A 15877-nucleotide genomic window follows, 5' to 3' on the forward strand; every position below is an offset into this window, starting at 1 on the left:
TAGTAGAGGCCTGGTGCATGAAATTCATGCATGGGGGGTGGGGGAGTCCTTCAGCCCAGCTTGCACCCTCTCTAATCTGGGACCCCTTGAGGGACATCCCTCTCACAATCCAGGACTGCTGGCTCCTAACCACTTGCCTGCCTGCCGACCTGATCTCCCCTAACTGCCCTCCCCTGCCAACCTGATCGCCCCTAACTGCCACCCCCTGCTGGCCTGATCACCCCCTAACTGCTCCCCCCTGCCGGCCTGATCTCCCCTGACTGCCCTCCCCTGCTGGTCTGATCACCCCTGACTGCCCTCCCCTGCCAGCCTGATTGCCTCTGACTGCTCTCCCCTGCCAGCCTGATCACCCCTAACTGCCTCTGTCTCAGCTCCTGCCACCGTGGCTTTGTCTGGAAGGGTGATGGGAAGATGTCCAGTCTAATTAGCATATTACCCTTTTATTAGTATAGATATGCATAGCTCATTGACACAGACAGTAGTGTGATGAAGGCCTGGGAAGGGAGGGGACAGGGTGGAGGAGGTAAAGGGGAAAAAAAGGAGGATATCTGTAATACTTCCAACAATAAATATAAATTTTAAAAAATGTAGCTCAGATTTTACAAAACTCAAAAGCAGGGGGGGAAATACTCATGACTATTTCTTTTACTGCCATCAAGTCCCAAATTACACTAGGAGAAAACTTGTACAACTAACCATTTAGAAGAAGAGCTATTTAGATCTACAGATCTGTGGATCTGAAAACTCCATACATATCTGTAGAATTTCAAAAAGTTCAATGATCAGGACATGGAATAATTCAGAAATGAAAGAAAGATGGGGAAACATCCTATATATAATAAAGAGTTAATATGCTAATTAGACCGAAGAGCAGAATGACCATCCAGACGATCTTCCGGATGAAGCCGGGCCTACGAGGGCTGGCTGGGGCTGCAAGGGCCGGCCGGGGCTGTGAGGGCTGGCCAAGGCAGCTGAGACTGTGAGGGTCAAGCCCCTTGCACAAATTTCGTGCATCGGGCCTCTAGTCATAAATAAAAGACATATTTTGAGCAAAATATTCCAAAAGTCTAGAATAGTAAGTTTTGTTAGTCATTAAGTACTTTATTTTGTCATATACTCATACCCTCCCCTGGTCTCCCCTTCCTCTCAGTTTGAGTTCCTATAAGGGAGAAGGGAGGACTTCAGGAACAGCAGGCCATATTTTAAAAAAGGACTTTATCAGCAGGTAACACAACACTGAATAGAGAAGTACAACACAGTGTCAGGTTGATTGCTCAGATGAATAGGTCTTTCTGACAAATGATTCAAATTTCCAATACATAAATCCATTTTTACAAGAACAAACTATTCTATAAATCAAAAGAAAACAGAAACATTATATCAGACCTTGTAAACAAATATTAAAACACAGTATTTTTTAGAAATAAACAGTTTAATAGAAAGATGCTAATTTTGTTGTTTCCTATGAGAGAGAGAGAGAGAGAGAGAGAGAGAGAGAGAGAGAGAGAGAGAGAGAGAGAGAGAGACAGAGAGAGAGAGAGAGATTAAAAGCTATTTTGATTCAGTGTGGCAGAAAAAGAAAAGTAGTTTAAATAGTGAGTAGCACAAGAGCAGAATGGTTAAGAGCAGCAAGGAACCTGGATCCAGATGGCATGGGTTTGAATTCTACCTCTAATACTTAACATGTGGCTTTGACCATACTATATATTATCCCTGTGTCTCTGTGTTACAGCTAATGGAGTTCTAAGTAAAATGCTTACAAATATTGGCATATAATGATGTGAGTTTTAGCTATTATTTCTCCATGCAAATGCAAAATTTCAACTGGAAACACAACAGTGATATTAGTATGTCAAGAATAATTTATTATAATCTTATTGTGATACAGAAAATTTTGTAATAGCAAATCAGATGATTATTTCTAAATTCTTATGTTTACATTAAAGAAAATCAATTTTCAACTGTATTATTCACTTTTATTTTGGCTTCACCAAATACAGTGTCTTAGGCATGTTAATCTTTTAGGTCTTGGTTTCCTCATGGATAATGGGGATAATTATAGTACCTACCGGAAAATGTTTAGAGAATTAAATAAGTCAAATAACGTGAAGCACTTTAAAAAGTTAATAGCAAATAATAAGTACTCACTATGTTTTAGCTAATATTGTAAGTATTATTTCTTCCTTCAATTACTAGGAAGCAGAATATAAGTGTGTGTGTATGTGTATGTGTGTGTGTGTGTGTGTTTGTGTGTGTGTGTGTGTGTGTGTGTGTGCGTAAAACCATACAAGAAATGAGGGTCACAAATATAAGGAAATACAGCATTACCTTCAGATCCAATAGGTATAGATGACATCAGGGAAGTATACAATGGCAAAATATTAAATAATCTAAATATTTCTAAGTCGTACCTTGCTCATCTAAATAATAAGGGATTTCTATTAGATAACAAAAATCCCTTTCAGTTTCAAATTTTAGGAAACCATGGCATACTATAGAGTTACTAGTAACAACTGACTATACTTTTTAAAAAGATTTAATTTTATTAGCCAGGATGAAAATACTTCCTACTTTGTATTTTCCCAGAGAAAAGTTTAAGTAAGTGGCCTAGTAGGCTTTCTCACAAACCTATTTCAGCCTTAAAGAGCTGAAATATAATCCTCTATGCTAGAGTAGTTTCAGAAGAAAATATTTAAAGTAAGTTTTTCTATACAGTCTCTTGGCAGCTCAAATAAAGTAAACATTTGGGACACCTAAAAATATAACCAAAAATATAATTAAATGATTTTTAAATTAAAAAGCAAAATTTTAATCTTAAACATAATCTTAATCTTAACTCCTATATCAGGACATCATATATGGAAAATTAGATAAATTGTTAAATAAGAGTTGATGGATAGCAAACTAGCTCTCTTGGCTAGTACAATGTCAATTTTTTAGCTATTCAATTACTCCTGTTTTTCCTTTCATTAAAAGAAAATAATAAACATGTTTTCAGCTTAGACAAAGTAATTTTAAATATCGCACCGAGAACAGACATAGCTTCATAAACTATAGAGAAAAAAAAGATTTTGTTTAAAGATATAGAAGGACAGTCAAAGCTGTCAGGACTTGAGGGACAAAATTTTTGGAAAGAAAGGAAGTGCATCAAGGTTACTGGATACAAGGTTAAAACTCAAAAGCCGATTAGCACCTCCCTAGAGATCCAGGAGCCAGTGTACCCAGAGGTCAGAGTGGGACCATCCAGTTTGCAGCTCCGTGGAACCATAAAGAACACACTCAGGGGGCAGACTCAGTGAGCACCAAAGCCCCATTGAAGCAAGTCTTGCCCCGGAGGGGTGTCTCCAGCACAGAAGTTCTCCCACTGCAGACACAGCTGATTCTCACAGCCAATTGGCCTGGAGGTCAATTCCTCCCAGTGATACCTACAACAATCAAGGCTTAACTACAACAAGACTGTGCACAAAGACCACAAGGGGGTGCACCAAGAGTGTCCTCCTCAGGTAACTGGGGAGGCTGAACCACTGGGCCCTAGAGGACACTTAGCACAGAAAACCACTTTATCAACACAGGGAAGCATAAAAAATGCGGAGACAAAGAAAAAGGACACAAATGACAGAAATGGAGGAGCAAACTACTGGATATAGAGTTCAAAACCACACTTTTAAGGTTTTTCAAGAATTTTCTAGAAACAGCCGATAAACTTAATGAGACCTACAAGAAATCTAATGAGACCCTCGAGGTTGTGATAAAGGACCAACTAGAAATTAAGCATACACTGACTGAAATAAAGAATATTATACAGAATCCCAACAGCAGACTAGAGGATCGCAAGAATCAAGTCAACGATTTGAAATATGAAGAAGCAAAAAACACCCAACTGGAAAAGCAAAATGAAAAAAGAATCCAAAAACATGAAGATAGTGTAAGGAGCCTCTGGGACAGCTTCAAGCGTACCAACATCAGAATTATAGGGGTGCCAGAAGAAGAGAGAGAGCAAGATATTGAAAACCTATTTGAAGAAATCATGACAGAAAACTTCCCCTACCTGGTGAAAGAAATAGACTTACAAGTCCAAGAAGCGCAGAGAACCCCAAACAAAAGGAATCCAAAGAGGACCATCCCAAGACACATCATCATTAAAATGCCAAGAGCAAAAGACAAAGAGAGAATCTTAAAAGCAGCAAGAGAAAAATAGTCAGTTACCTACAAGGGAGTACCCATACGACTGTCAGCTGATTTCTCAACAGAAACTTTGCAGGCCAGAAGGGAGTGGCAAGAAATATTCAAAGTGATGAATGCCAAGAACCTACAACCAAGATTACTTTATCCAGCAAAGCTATCATTCAGAATTGAAGGTCAGAAAAAGAGCTTCACAGATAAGAAAAAGCTAAAGGAGTTCATCACCACCAAACCAGTATTATATGAAATGCTGAAAGGTATCCTTTAAGAAGAGGAAGAAGAAGAAAAAGGTAAAGATACAAATTATGAACAACAAATACACATCTATCAACAAGTGAATCTGAAAATCAAGTGAATAATCTGATGAACAGAATGAACTGGTGATTATAATAGAATCAGGGGCATAGAAAGGGAGTGGACTGACTATTCTTGGGGGGGAAAGGAGTGAGGGGGATGCGGGAAGAGACTGGACAAAAATCGTGCACCTATGGATGAGGACAGTGGGAGGGGAGTGAGGGAGGAGGGTGGGGTGGGAACTGGGTGGAGGGGAGTTATGGGGGGAGAAAAGAGGAACAACTGTAATAATCTGAACAGTAAAGATTTAATTAATTAAAAAAAATGAAGAATGGAAGGGTGCCTATTCATCAAATTTCCTGGCCCTTGCTCTCAATTTTGATCAATTGGTGTGTGTCCCCTGGATAAAGCCCAGAGAAAAGTTTTCCAAACATTGAACCATCTTCCTGGAGAGGGCATAAATTTCCTTATAGCAGTGGTTCTCAACCTTCCTAATGCCGCGACCCTTTAATACAGTTCCTCATGTTGTGGTGACCCCCAATCATAAAATTATTTTTTTAAATAAATCTTTATTGTTCAGATTTAAAAAAAAATAAAACTCAAAAGCCAATCACTTTTTTATACACAAAATATACCATGTTCATGGATTAGATGTCCTAATATTTGTAAAGAAGTTAACTGCACTCAAATTGATCCATAGATTGAATGTAATCCTAATCAAAGTCCCAACTTTTTTATATAGAAATTTAACAGTTGGTCCTCCTTAGCCTACATAAAACTACAAAGAACTAAGAATAATCAATGCAATCTTAAGGAGAACAAAATTAGAAGACATCCCAGCAGATAATAAGATCTATAAAGCTGTCGTAATTAGTATGAGATTAGTCAAATAGATAAAATCGAATGAATAGAGAGTTTAGATACAGATCCATAGGAATGAAGTCAGGCCATCATTAATGTCAAAGATGCTGCTGCAGTGCAGTGAGCAAATTATAGTTTTTTCAATAAATAATGCTGGATATCCATATGGGCAAATGTGTATCTTGATCCCTATCCTCACACGACTCACAATAATCAATTCCAAATGGACACAGAACTAAAAGTGGAAGGTAAACCAGTAAAGGTTCTAGAGGACATCTTCGTAAGAACTGTATTTTCATGATGATCGAGTCAACAAAAAATTCTTAAACAGAACATAAGCACTAACCATAAAAGAAAATACTGTAATATTAGATTTAATTAAAATTAAGAATTTCTGTTAATCAAAAGACAGCACGAATTAAACACAGACTACATAAGGGGAGATAATATAGGCATAACTTTTATCTGAAATAAGACTCAATCCAAAATACATAAAGGAACTATAAATGGTTAGAAATAGACAGACAACCAATTTAAGGGGAAAAAAATCATCAAAAGAGTTAAATAGGCATTTCATAAAAGAAGGTACCCAAGTGGCAATAAATTATGAGAAGAGGCTCAGCTCAACCTCATTAACCATAGGGAAATACAAAATAAAATCATCACATCTGTCATAAAGGATAAAAATGAAAAATAAATCCTGACAATACAAAGTCTGAGTAAGGAAGTGGAGCAACTGAAACAATCATACAATGCAACAGCTCATATATCTATTCTGTAATATTGTTTGGCAATATCTAATTAAAGCTAAACATGTACATAATAACCAAAAAATTACATCCCATTTTATACCCACAGAAACCCTCACACTAAAACATGCACAAAATGTTCAAAGCATTTTTATTTGTAATAGAAGAAAACCAGAAACAACCCAAATATTCATTAACAATAGAATAACTATATTGTAGTATAGTTATCAAGTGGATAGGGATATTATACAGCATTAATAATGAATGATCTACTGCTAAATGCAACAATATGGATGAATCTTACAAACAATGTGGAACAAAAAACGCTAGATGCAAAATAGCACATGCTTAAGATTTCCTTTTTATAAAATTTAAAAAGAAGCAACACTAATCATGGTGACAGAAGTAAAAATATGGTTACTTTTACAGGAGTTGGTAATGATGTGGAGAATTCCTGAGAGAATGCCAGGGCGCTATAAATGTTCTGCCTCTTGATCTGGATGATGGTTACATGGAGGTTTTAAACTTAAAAAAATTCTCTGCATACTTTTGGTTTGTGCAATTCTATGCATGCGATGTTTCAATCTTAAAAATTACTTTAAAAAATTGCTCTAGTGTGCAAAAAAAGGAGGAAATAGGTAAAATACCAAAATTAGGATTTAATTCTTCAGAGTCAGGCAGCAAGGACCTTTTATGGAGTTCAAAACCATTCCCCAGGAAAATATATTTAGAGATAAGATACCAACATACATACGTGGCTCTCTAATCAAATGTACATGTGTGAGCTTAATCTTTGAGAATATTACAGAGATGATTTAAACAGAATCCTGATGCTCAAAGATCATAATCTGGTAGAAATTCAGTTGTAAGTACCTTGAATAAACTTGGTATTTAAGTTTATTTATCTATGTGATATTATTTAAGTTTACTTAATAAACCTGAATTCTCACTACATAAAATGTGGTCCATTGTCAGCCTTTAAATTTCCCACACAGTAATATCACTTCCCTGGTACAGTATTTTCACAGATTTTCTATTGTCTGAAAAGTTAATATGTGAATATAATAAACATGTTGAATAAATAATTTTCTCATAAAGGGTCTATTATATGACTAGTTTGAATCTTAACTCACACAAAGCATCTGTTAAATGTTTTTATGAAATCAGGAAAACTTGAATCTATTATTGAATTGTTGCTAATTTTTTAGATGTGATAATAGTTTTATGATTCTATTTTTATTTTATTTTTTTAAAATATATTTTTATTGATTTCAGAGAGGGAGAGGGCAAGAGAGATAGAAACATCAATGATGAGAGAGAATCATTGATTGGTTGCCCCCTGCACACCCCCTATTGGGATCAAGCCCACAACCCGGGAATGTACCTTTGACCAGAATCAAATCTGTGACCCTTCAGTCCACAGGCCGATGCTCTATCCACTGAACCAAACCAGCTAGGGCAATGATTCTATTTTTAAACAGAGTCCTTATCATTTAGAGATACACACTGAAATGGTTATAGATGAAACTACATGACATCTGAAATTTGCTCCAAAATAATCCCAGGGACAGGGAGATGACAGTGGGTCATAGCTGAAATGAAAGTGACGTCGAGTTGATGAATGTTGTAGCTAGTGAATGGATTGCAGAGTGGTGGGGATGTATTTGTATTATTTTCAAAACTTTAGGATACATTTTAAATTTTCCACACCAAAAAAAAAGCAAGAACTATAATCAAATGATTAATTTTGGAAGTCTTCTCATCTAAGAAAATGCTAATGTATTCTCTGGACACAAGACATTTGTTTGCAAAATTCATGACATGTTCACCTGCACCTGCCTGTCACACCACTAAATCACAAGGATGCCATTGTCAGAGAGAAACAATAACCTGTCAATGCTGGCAGAAAAACAGAACATCATTGAAAAACGAACATCACAACTTAGTAGGTACATGTTTTCAACCACATAGAAGTAATCGCCCTCTAATCTTCATGGAGTGATAGAAAATGGAAAACCCTGGAAATGGCACTAGGGTATCAGGTAATTTTCCTCTTCATGAATTACAATTTACATAAGAACTACATATTGTAAGAAATACTACATCGCGGGACAAAGAAACTAAGGCTATTGTGTTTTAGCTTCATTTAATAATGAAGGCTCAACTTCAAAGACAGTATCATGAGTAAATTTTTTCTCATTACCTTAACATTATACCGAGGTTGAGAATTCATATAATCAAAAAGCATCTGATAATTCTTGAACTGATGATCCCATTCCGTGCGTTCAACATAGCGGAAATCATCTCCTAGTGGGGCCAGGAGCACTGTAGTGCGGAAAAGTTTTGACTTCTTTCGGTACTGATCCAGAAGCATCTCAGCCCTATAGAAGTAAAAAGGGAAAATATTAATAGTATTAAGGAATAAACTATGGGCCAACTCATTAAAAAGTATTATATCAAAAGAAATGGTCTATTTTACCTATCTCCTAGATTAGTATAATTTAGGGGGCAGATTTGTTTAAACTACCACACCAATTTTCATTATCCACTTAAAATATTCATATGTTCTTATCAGATGTAAAAACTCCTCATAGAAATAAAGTCATATAATTACATTGGCATATAATTACTGGGGCATCAATGCCCTGCAAAGGCCAGCCATAGAGATGGGATCCCAGATAGCTGTGTTTTAAAATAATGTAGTCCAAAGGGGACATATGTAATACTTTCAACAATAAAGATTTAAAAAATAAATAAAATCACATAACAAATTATCAGGAAAAATAAAATAAAATTATGTAGTCTAGGAAGACAATAAGGATTTCTCATCTATAAGAACTTTGATAGTAATATCTCTTTCTCTAATTTAACCTAAAATTGCCAGATTAAACATTAAAAAGTGTATTTTGAATGAAACCAATTATCGAGCCATATTTCCTTTCTAACGGAAAAAATCAATTCAGTTAACACCTGCCATCAATAACCTGAGTATTATTTTCCATGCTGTCTTCAATACTGAACAACAGATAAAGCTTAAGACTTGAGTGAGCTGTTTTGGTTTCTACCTCCCTGGGCTCTAGCCCATGACTCAGAAAGTCAGTTAACCACAATTCACTATGTTTTATATTTCATATTCTAGTATTCGGCAGAAAACCCTTTGGAAAATGCTGAACTGGGTACCATTTGAGGAAGTCTGAGAATACAAATTAAGACACGGGCTTATGAAAAGGAAATTAAACAAGCAGATGAACCAGAGTAGTTCTCCACGTTTATAATACCAAAGCTCAAGAAATTAATGCTAAATTACAAATATGCTTTTTTACCCAGTATTTCAATTTTCACTTCAAGAATTATCCAGAAGTAAATTCCAATTCACAATATAAAAACTTACGAAATAAACTCAAATAACATCAATGATAGAAGCATTTTATAGAAATTATGAAAAACCATTTAACTAAATTGAGAATCTCAAATGATTTCTTTACCTTGATACTCAGAAATTGCTTTACAAGTATTAAATTATTAACCAAATTTTAATAACTTGATAAAATATAACCATAATGTTCATAGATAAAACAATGCTTAGTTTTCTGAGATTAGCATTACTTGAGTACTTATTTTTTACAACTAATTTACTAATATTCCAAGTTTACCAAAAACAATTTTAGATTACTCACAATTAAAAAATACATCCAAAATAATCACATTGAAAGAAATAAGAGACTAAAACAAATATATAACTCACAAATATATGATATACTATGATTGACCATTCAACCAGATCCTTCAGTCACAGCATAAAAAAGGATATGTGATTTTTAATGTATTCCAAGGTTTACGACCGTAGGTGTACATGTGTAAAACACATAAAAGGAAAGGAATCAGGAACACTAATGATGTGTCTTTTCCATTCAGCAACTATCCTAACTTTCAAGCTTCTGCTCAGAAAGTGTCAACGATAGGAAAGCCCAGGAACCAGCCTATACCACCTGGCAGAGTGGATACTCACTAAATATATGGTAAACTAATGACAAATGAAGTGACCAACATCACATTTGAAGATGTGCAGCTGCAATTTGCTCCTCACTTTTTCTACCAGGTATGAATGTCAACTAAACTAGAATCAAGAGAAAAAAAAATCCTGAAACATTCCATCTGACATGTAAATCATCATCATCACATGTAAAATACATGGTACTAAACCAAAAATTGAACTTGATGAAGAATGGCATTTCTTTATTTTCAAAGTAAAGGAACCTGCTCAACTGAATGTATCAAATATGTCACCTGTATATTATAATTAAACTTCATTTTATTTAGGGTATTAGAAAGTCAAGTACCACTAAGCTGGGTTGTCTGTGTTTGATTTCCATCACAAAGTCAAAAGGAAGGTAATATTTGAATGTGAAATAACTAACAGGTTTAAGATTTCAAGATTTATAAGAATTTTTAAATCTACATAAATATTATATAGATTCATTCATCTGTATGAACCCAGGTACCTGGAAACTACTTTCAGAATCACTGGAACTGAATGAGTACAAGGTGTGTTCCTGAAGGGTTAGAGAACACAATAAAAGGATTACACAAAATGCCTCTCAGGTATTCTCAGCACCACCCAAAAAAAGAAAAAGAAGGGGCTCATAATAGAGTCCAAGGGTGCACTTGGACTCTACAGCTGCTATACCCTTCAAGTAATTCCCCATCCCTGACCACCTGAGCTGAGAGGACTATTGTAAATACCTGATTCAATGACACAGAGCCGTTTCTCAAGTAGACAGGCAAGCCACCCCTGGCCCCACCTCCTCTCCCTACATAATATACTGAACTATTTTCTCATGCCTAATCAGCCTAACCCCTGAAAGTAGGCTGTTCAATGGTTCCCACTGCTGTAGGAACCAAGAAAATGAATCAAGGTTAATCTTTAATCTTGGATAGTTTCTCAAAACAACTATGAAAGTCAGATTTTGATGGAAAGGATCCATGGCTTGAAGGAGGCTGTCATGCTAAATACTTTTATATTTGCCAGAGAGAGAGGTTCACACTGCAGTAATTTCTTTATGACCACAAGGACTTGCTCAAGGCAAAGAGACACAATCTCACCTTCCTCCTCACACACATTTAAAATGTAATTTTTAAACATACATTTTCCAGAGCACAGTACAAAGATCTTACTTTATTTAAAAGGCTGTATTATTTTTTTTAGCAGAGTTGAGTGGTTTATATTATAACACAACATTTCATTTTAATTTATTATATGCCACTAATTTTTAGTGGAGAAATTAAATTTTAAAAGCATCAAAATAAGACCTATAGAGAACTTATTAACTCTGTAATTAGCAAAATTTTCTTTAAAATATGTTCAATCCTTTGATATTTATTTAAATATCTTTAAGTATAAATATTTCTAATTAAGTTTTCTATAATTCAAAAACATCACAAAGGTGCATAGATGTATATGCATCAGGGCTGGGCAGCATTCACTAGTATTGAAATTGTTATTAAGGGAACAAATAATTACACTTTTATTTGTTCCATTTCAATAAATGTGTTTTTGCAGTTGGGTTGCTTTTCTTACTAATTTATACAATAGGGACCAGAAGTTTTATTATCAACAAAAGTACTAGTATATGAAATCAATCAAATACAGTAGAAGGCTATTATAAGGAGGGCAAAGGAGATGGTAATAACAGTTCATTATAGGTTATCTATTGTATATGGATCTACTATTCCACTTTCCATTAAGTTGTAACACAGAACAGGCATCGTCAAGGCTCTGGCATTTTTGAGTTGCTTTAATTTGGTTTGAATGAATACCATGAATGAGGACAATGTTGGCTACTGAAGCCCATTTATTCAACCCTTCAGCAACAAGCAACTAATGCTTGCTTGTTCAAGATGTTGTTTTATGAAATGCATTATTTTCATACCTGTTTTGGACATTTCCAAGATTTATTGTTTCTGGGGGGACTCCCCAGGGACAACCAAATCTGCCTCCAGGAAGCCGTTTAAAATCAAACTGGCAGCATATTTTAGGATCAGGTCCGCAAGTGTGAGGGATGTCATAGCTGTAGAAGGGCATCATGTGGCAAAAAATATCTGTGATAGATCCCAGATCTAAAATAAAGAGTCAACAGACAAACCTGCATTTATAAACTTTGTTTTCCCAAAACTGTTAAAAATGCCAGTACTTTATACTTATATAATGCAAGCTGTGCCCTAAATCAATTCCTTCAACTACTTGTACATATACCCCAGCAGTACTGAATGACCACCAGCCTAAAGGAAGAGACTCATACCTCAGTCTCTATTTACCTCTTATATCTACACTTAGCAGATACAGAAGAGCCCCACCATGAACTAGCATTTGCTGACCTGGATGATACAAACGAAGCAGAAGCAAAATTTATAACTAGCTCATCCAACATTATGGCCATGTTCAGCCCTGGCTGCCAGCTCCTGACACACCTCTTCCCACATCGGGTAACAGAGAGACCATTAGCTGCAGAGGCTGGATGTGGAGATAGGAAGTAAAAGGGGGAACAGAAAGAACAAAGAAAGGGGGGGTAGTTATGACAATACTGGGCAAATTCCTATCCACTTCTCCAGTAAGAAGTGCAACCAGGAGAATTAGTGAAGTCCTTCTAAAGCTCACCAATAAAGAGCCAATGGGACTTTTTACCCAGAAGGGAAAGGAGCAGTAATTTTCAAAAACAAAACAAACAAACAAAAAAGATATGGAGAACAAACACTCAAACACTGATTCCTGATGCAGAATTGTTTATAATTAAAATGTTAATGCCAGCAAGGTGTTGATGTAATTGTCCTTGAGTTCAGAAGCCCACCCAGTGAGATTGAGGAGTTAAAAGTGGTTATATTTGCATGATCCTGATGGGTAGCTAGTTCTCCCCCTTTAGTTAGGTATGGATTTCTGTTTTCAGAAATGGGTATATGTTGCTTTCATAATATAGACAAAAGAAAGCAACATTTACATTTTAAAAAGGAAAATCACTGCTCATTAAGAACCAGAACACACAAAGAAGCTCAATTTAATTCCAAAATATAATTTTAAAGCAGCACATTCAACTCTACCAGATAAGTCCTAAAATATTTCAGTTTTACCTCACATTCCATTTAGCTTAAATAATTGCTAATTCTTTTCCAAATCTCAAAGATGTTATAATCTGTATTAATTCTGTGTTGTCAGTCCTTTCACTGAATCACATCTTGTGACACCATGGATGTTGGTCACTAATGCTTGCTATCTGCACAGGGGTTGTCCCAGGTCTCAGAACTGATGGAACTTCCCTCCTTCTCCTAGGATCAAGGATATATTCACCCAACTCTTTCTTCTCACACCATACTATTTAGCAGCCCATTTACAGGTTTTCTTTTATCTGCTGCATTTGGTGTTGTTTTTATCAAATGAGACCATAATTTCCTTATAGGAAAGGATGTTTTTTAAACTTCCTCTAAGCAAGTTTAACTACATAATAGTGCTCACTAATTTCCTATTGACTAATATTTACGGGCAATTGGCATGTATGCAATAGTTTAAGTAGGGCTCCTTCAATTACTAATTCTTTTTTAGAAAAATGAATATACTCCTTTGCATTTGATCAAACTCCCTACAAGTTCTTGTTTTCTCTACAGATTTAATTTTCCAAAATAAAAAAGTATATAGTTAATTATTTCCTTATTGAAACACAGCAGTACATACAAGAAAGTTACTATCTAGATTTACAAATTAATTTTCTGAAACACTTAAGAGGGGGTCTAGATTACACAGGGAAGCAAGTATGCTGTAATGCAGTAATTTCTGAACATTGCTTTAGCAACTAAATACTTTTTCAGATGAAATCTGACTAAGAACTCTGTAGTGGGAAGGCAGTATATGCTGAGGGTTAGGAGTTTAGGCTTCAGAACTGATTCAAATCTTATCTCTGTACCTACTACCTGTATGACTTTTGGAAAATGGCTTCACATCTCTAAGCCACCATTTCTTTACTATACAAAAGGGATAATAATAGACCCTAATTTAAAGAATTATTTTGAAGATCTAATGAAAAAGTTAATATAATGCACATGACACAATGCATGACCCCTAATAAAGACTGAATAAATATAAAATAAACTTAAAAATAAGATGTTCTAAATTTTAAATGGGGGTGGGAAAGACAAAGGCCTACAAAGAGACCTAAATCTTGTCTCCTTTCACCCAACAAAGAGCTGCAAAAGTATGTCCCTAGAACGTGTGAGTGCCCATAAAACACAGTAAGAAAACAAGCAATATAGGTAATACGAGAGCTGATCTAGGAGGATAGGATTAAGGTTTTAAAAGGCAGTTCTCACTAGATGCAGAGACAGGAGAGAGAGAAAGAAATACTAGCTGAATATGAGATAAGTGACTCGGTATTAGTTGTAATGCATGTTCAATTGTGATAAAAATAGGTGCTTTTTAAAATAGAAGTGAAAACATGATTTGCAATTCAAATTCCTTCTATTTATTTATTTTCTTTATGCATAAAAAAGAGCCTACAATGTTCTATAGATAAATATCTCCAACATTGCTTTAAAGAATTTCCACACAAGTACTCTGTAGAAATAAGAATGTGTATTTCAGGCAACCTGATTTTCAAGACTGGCACTCTGAATAAAATCTATTATGGCAGGAGTTCATAACCCTTGTGAAATAACATCTAGGTCAAGTGAGCTCTTCAACTTTCATCAAACCCTACATACCCCAATTCTGTCTCCAAAAAAACTCCAGTGTTTTATGCAACGCAAAATGCTTCTTAACTGCATAATGAACTCTCTGGATAAGCATGTGAGAAAATCCAGCACGTTTTAGAAGATAAGCCATTGTTGGTGAATGTCCAAAAGGATCAATAGCCCAACCAGACCGAGGTTTCACTCCTGTTGAAAAAGAAAATAAGCATTATTTTGTTTTAAGTTAAATGAAATAAAAAGAGATCACAACACATTAAGACCCAGAGCTCCATGGTCTCCTAGATGCTAAGACAAAGGAACTGCCCAGCATTACCCATTAGGAACATTTCCAACAGCTCTCTGAAGGGAGGATTCTGCCACTGCCATGCCCTTGCAGCCTGGGGAAGCAAACTGGAAGTTAATCAGTTGGAGCAGAAATAAGCACTTTGTTGTCTTATAGGTAGAGAACTATTGCCATTCAATGCAGCTACAGAAACAAACAGAATTAAGTCCTCTCTCTAGGATCTCACATTCCTGTCTTTGTGAAGTTGGATAACCCAGCAATCTGCTGTTATATAATAAAGACTAGAGGCCCGGTGCACAAAAATTTGTGCACTCGGGGGAGAGAGGGGGTCCCTCAGCCCGGCCTGTGTCCTCTCGCAGTCTGGGACCCCTCAGGAGATAATGACCTGCTGGCTTAGGCCTGCTCACAGGTGGCAGAGGGCAGGCCCAATCCCTAGGTGCAGCCCCTGGTTGGGCTCAGAGCAGGGCCGATTGGGGAGTTGGGGCGCTGCCCCCTGTCACGCACAGAGCAGGGCCGATCAGGGGTTTGGGGCGTTGCCCCCTGTCATGCACAGAGCAGGGCCCATCAGGGGAGTTGGGGCGCTGCCCCCTGTCACACACAGAGCAGGGCGGATCAGGGGGTTGGGGCGCTGCCCCCTGTCATGCACAGAGCAGGGCCCATCAGGGAGGCTGGGGCTCCGTACCCTGTCACACACAGAGCAGAGCTGATCAGGGGGTTGAGGAGCTCCCCCCTGTCAAGCACAGAGCAGGGCCCATCAGGGGGTTGGGGAGTCCCCCCT

At 36.5% G+C, this 15877-nt stretch overlaps 1 protein-coding gene across 3 annotated transcripts in view; it reads right to left on the minus strand.

Moving 5' to 3' along the window:
* MAN2A1 (mannosidase alpha class 2A member 1) overlaps positions 1–15877 on the minus strand; it is a 154218-nt gene that overhangs the window by 80086 nt on the left and 58255 nt on the right. For all 3 annotated transcript variants that reach the window (XM_023749139.1, XM_023749184.1, XM_023749158.1), the window contains 3 exons: positions 14829–15002; positions 12017–12203; positions 8290–8467 (listed from right to left, as the gene is read on the minus strand). In XM_023749139.1, coding sequence (XP_023604907.1) covers positions 8290–8467; positions 12017–12203; positions 14829–15002 — 539 coding nt within the window. The remainder of the gene's footprint in view (positions 1–8289; positions 8468–12016; positions 12204–14828; positions 15003–15877) is intronic.

Source organism: Myotis lucifugus, unplaced genomic scaffold, assembly GCF_000147115.1.
Source record: "Myotis lucifugus unplaced genomic scaffold, Myoluc2.0 scaffold_0, whole genome shotgun sequence".
In the NCBI taxonomy this organism is placed as follows: domain Eukaryota; kingdom Metazoa; phylum Chordata; class Mammalia; order Chiroptera; family Vespertilionidae; genus Myotis; species Myotis lucifugus.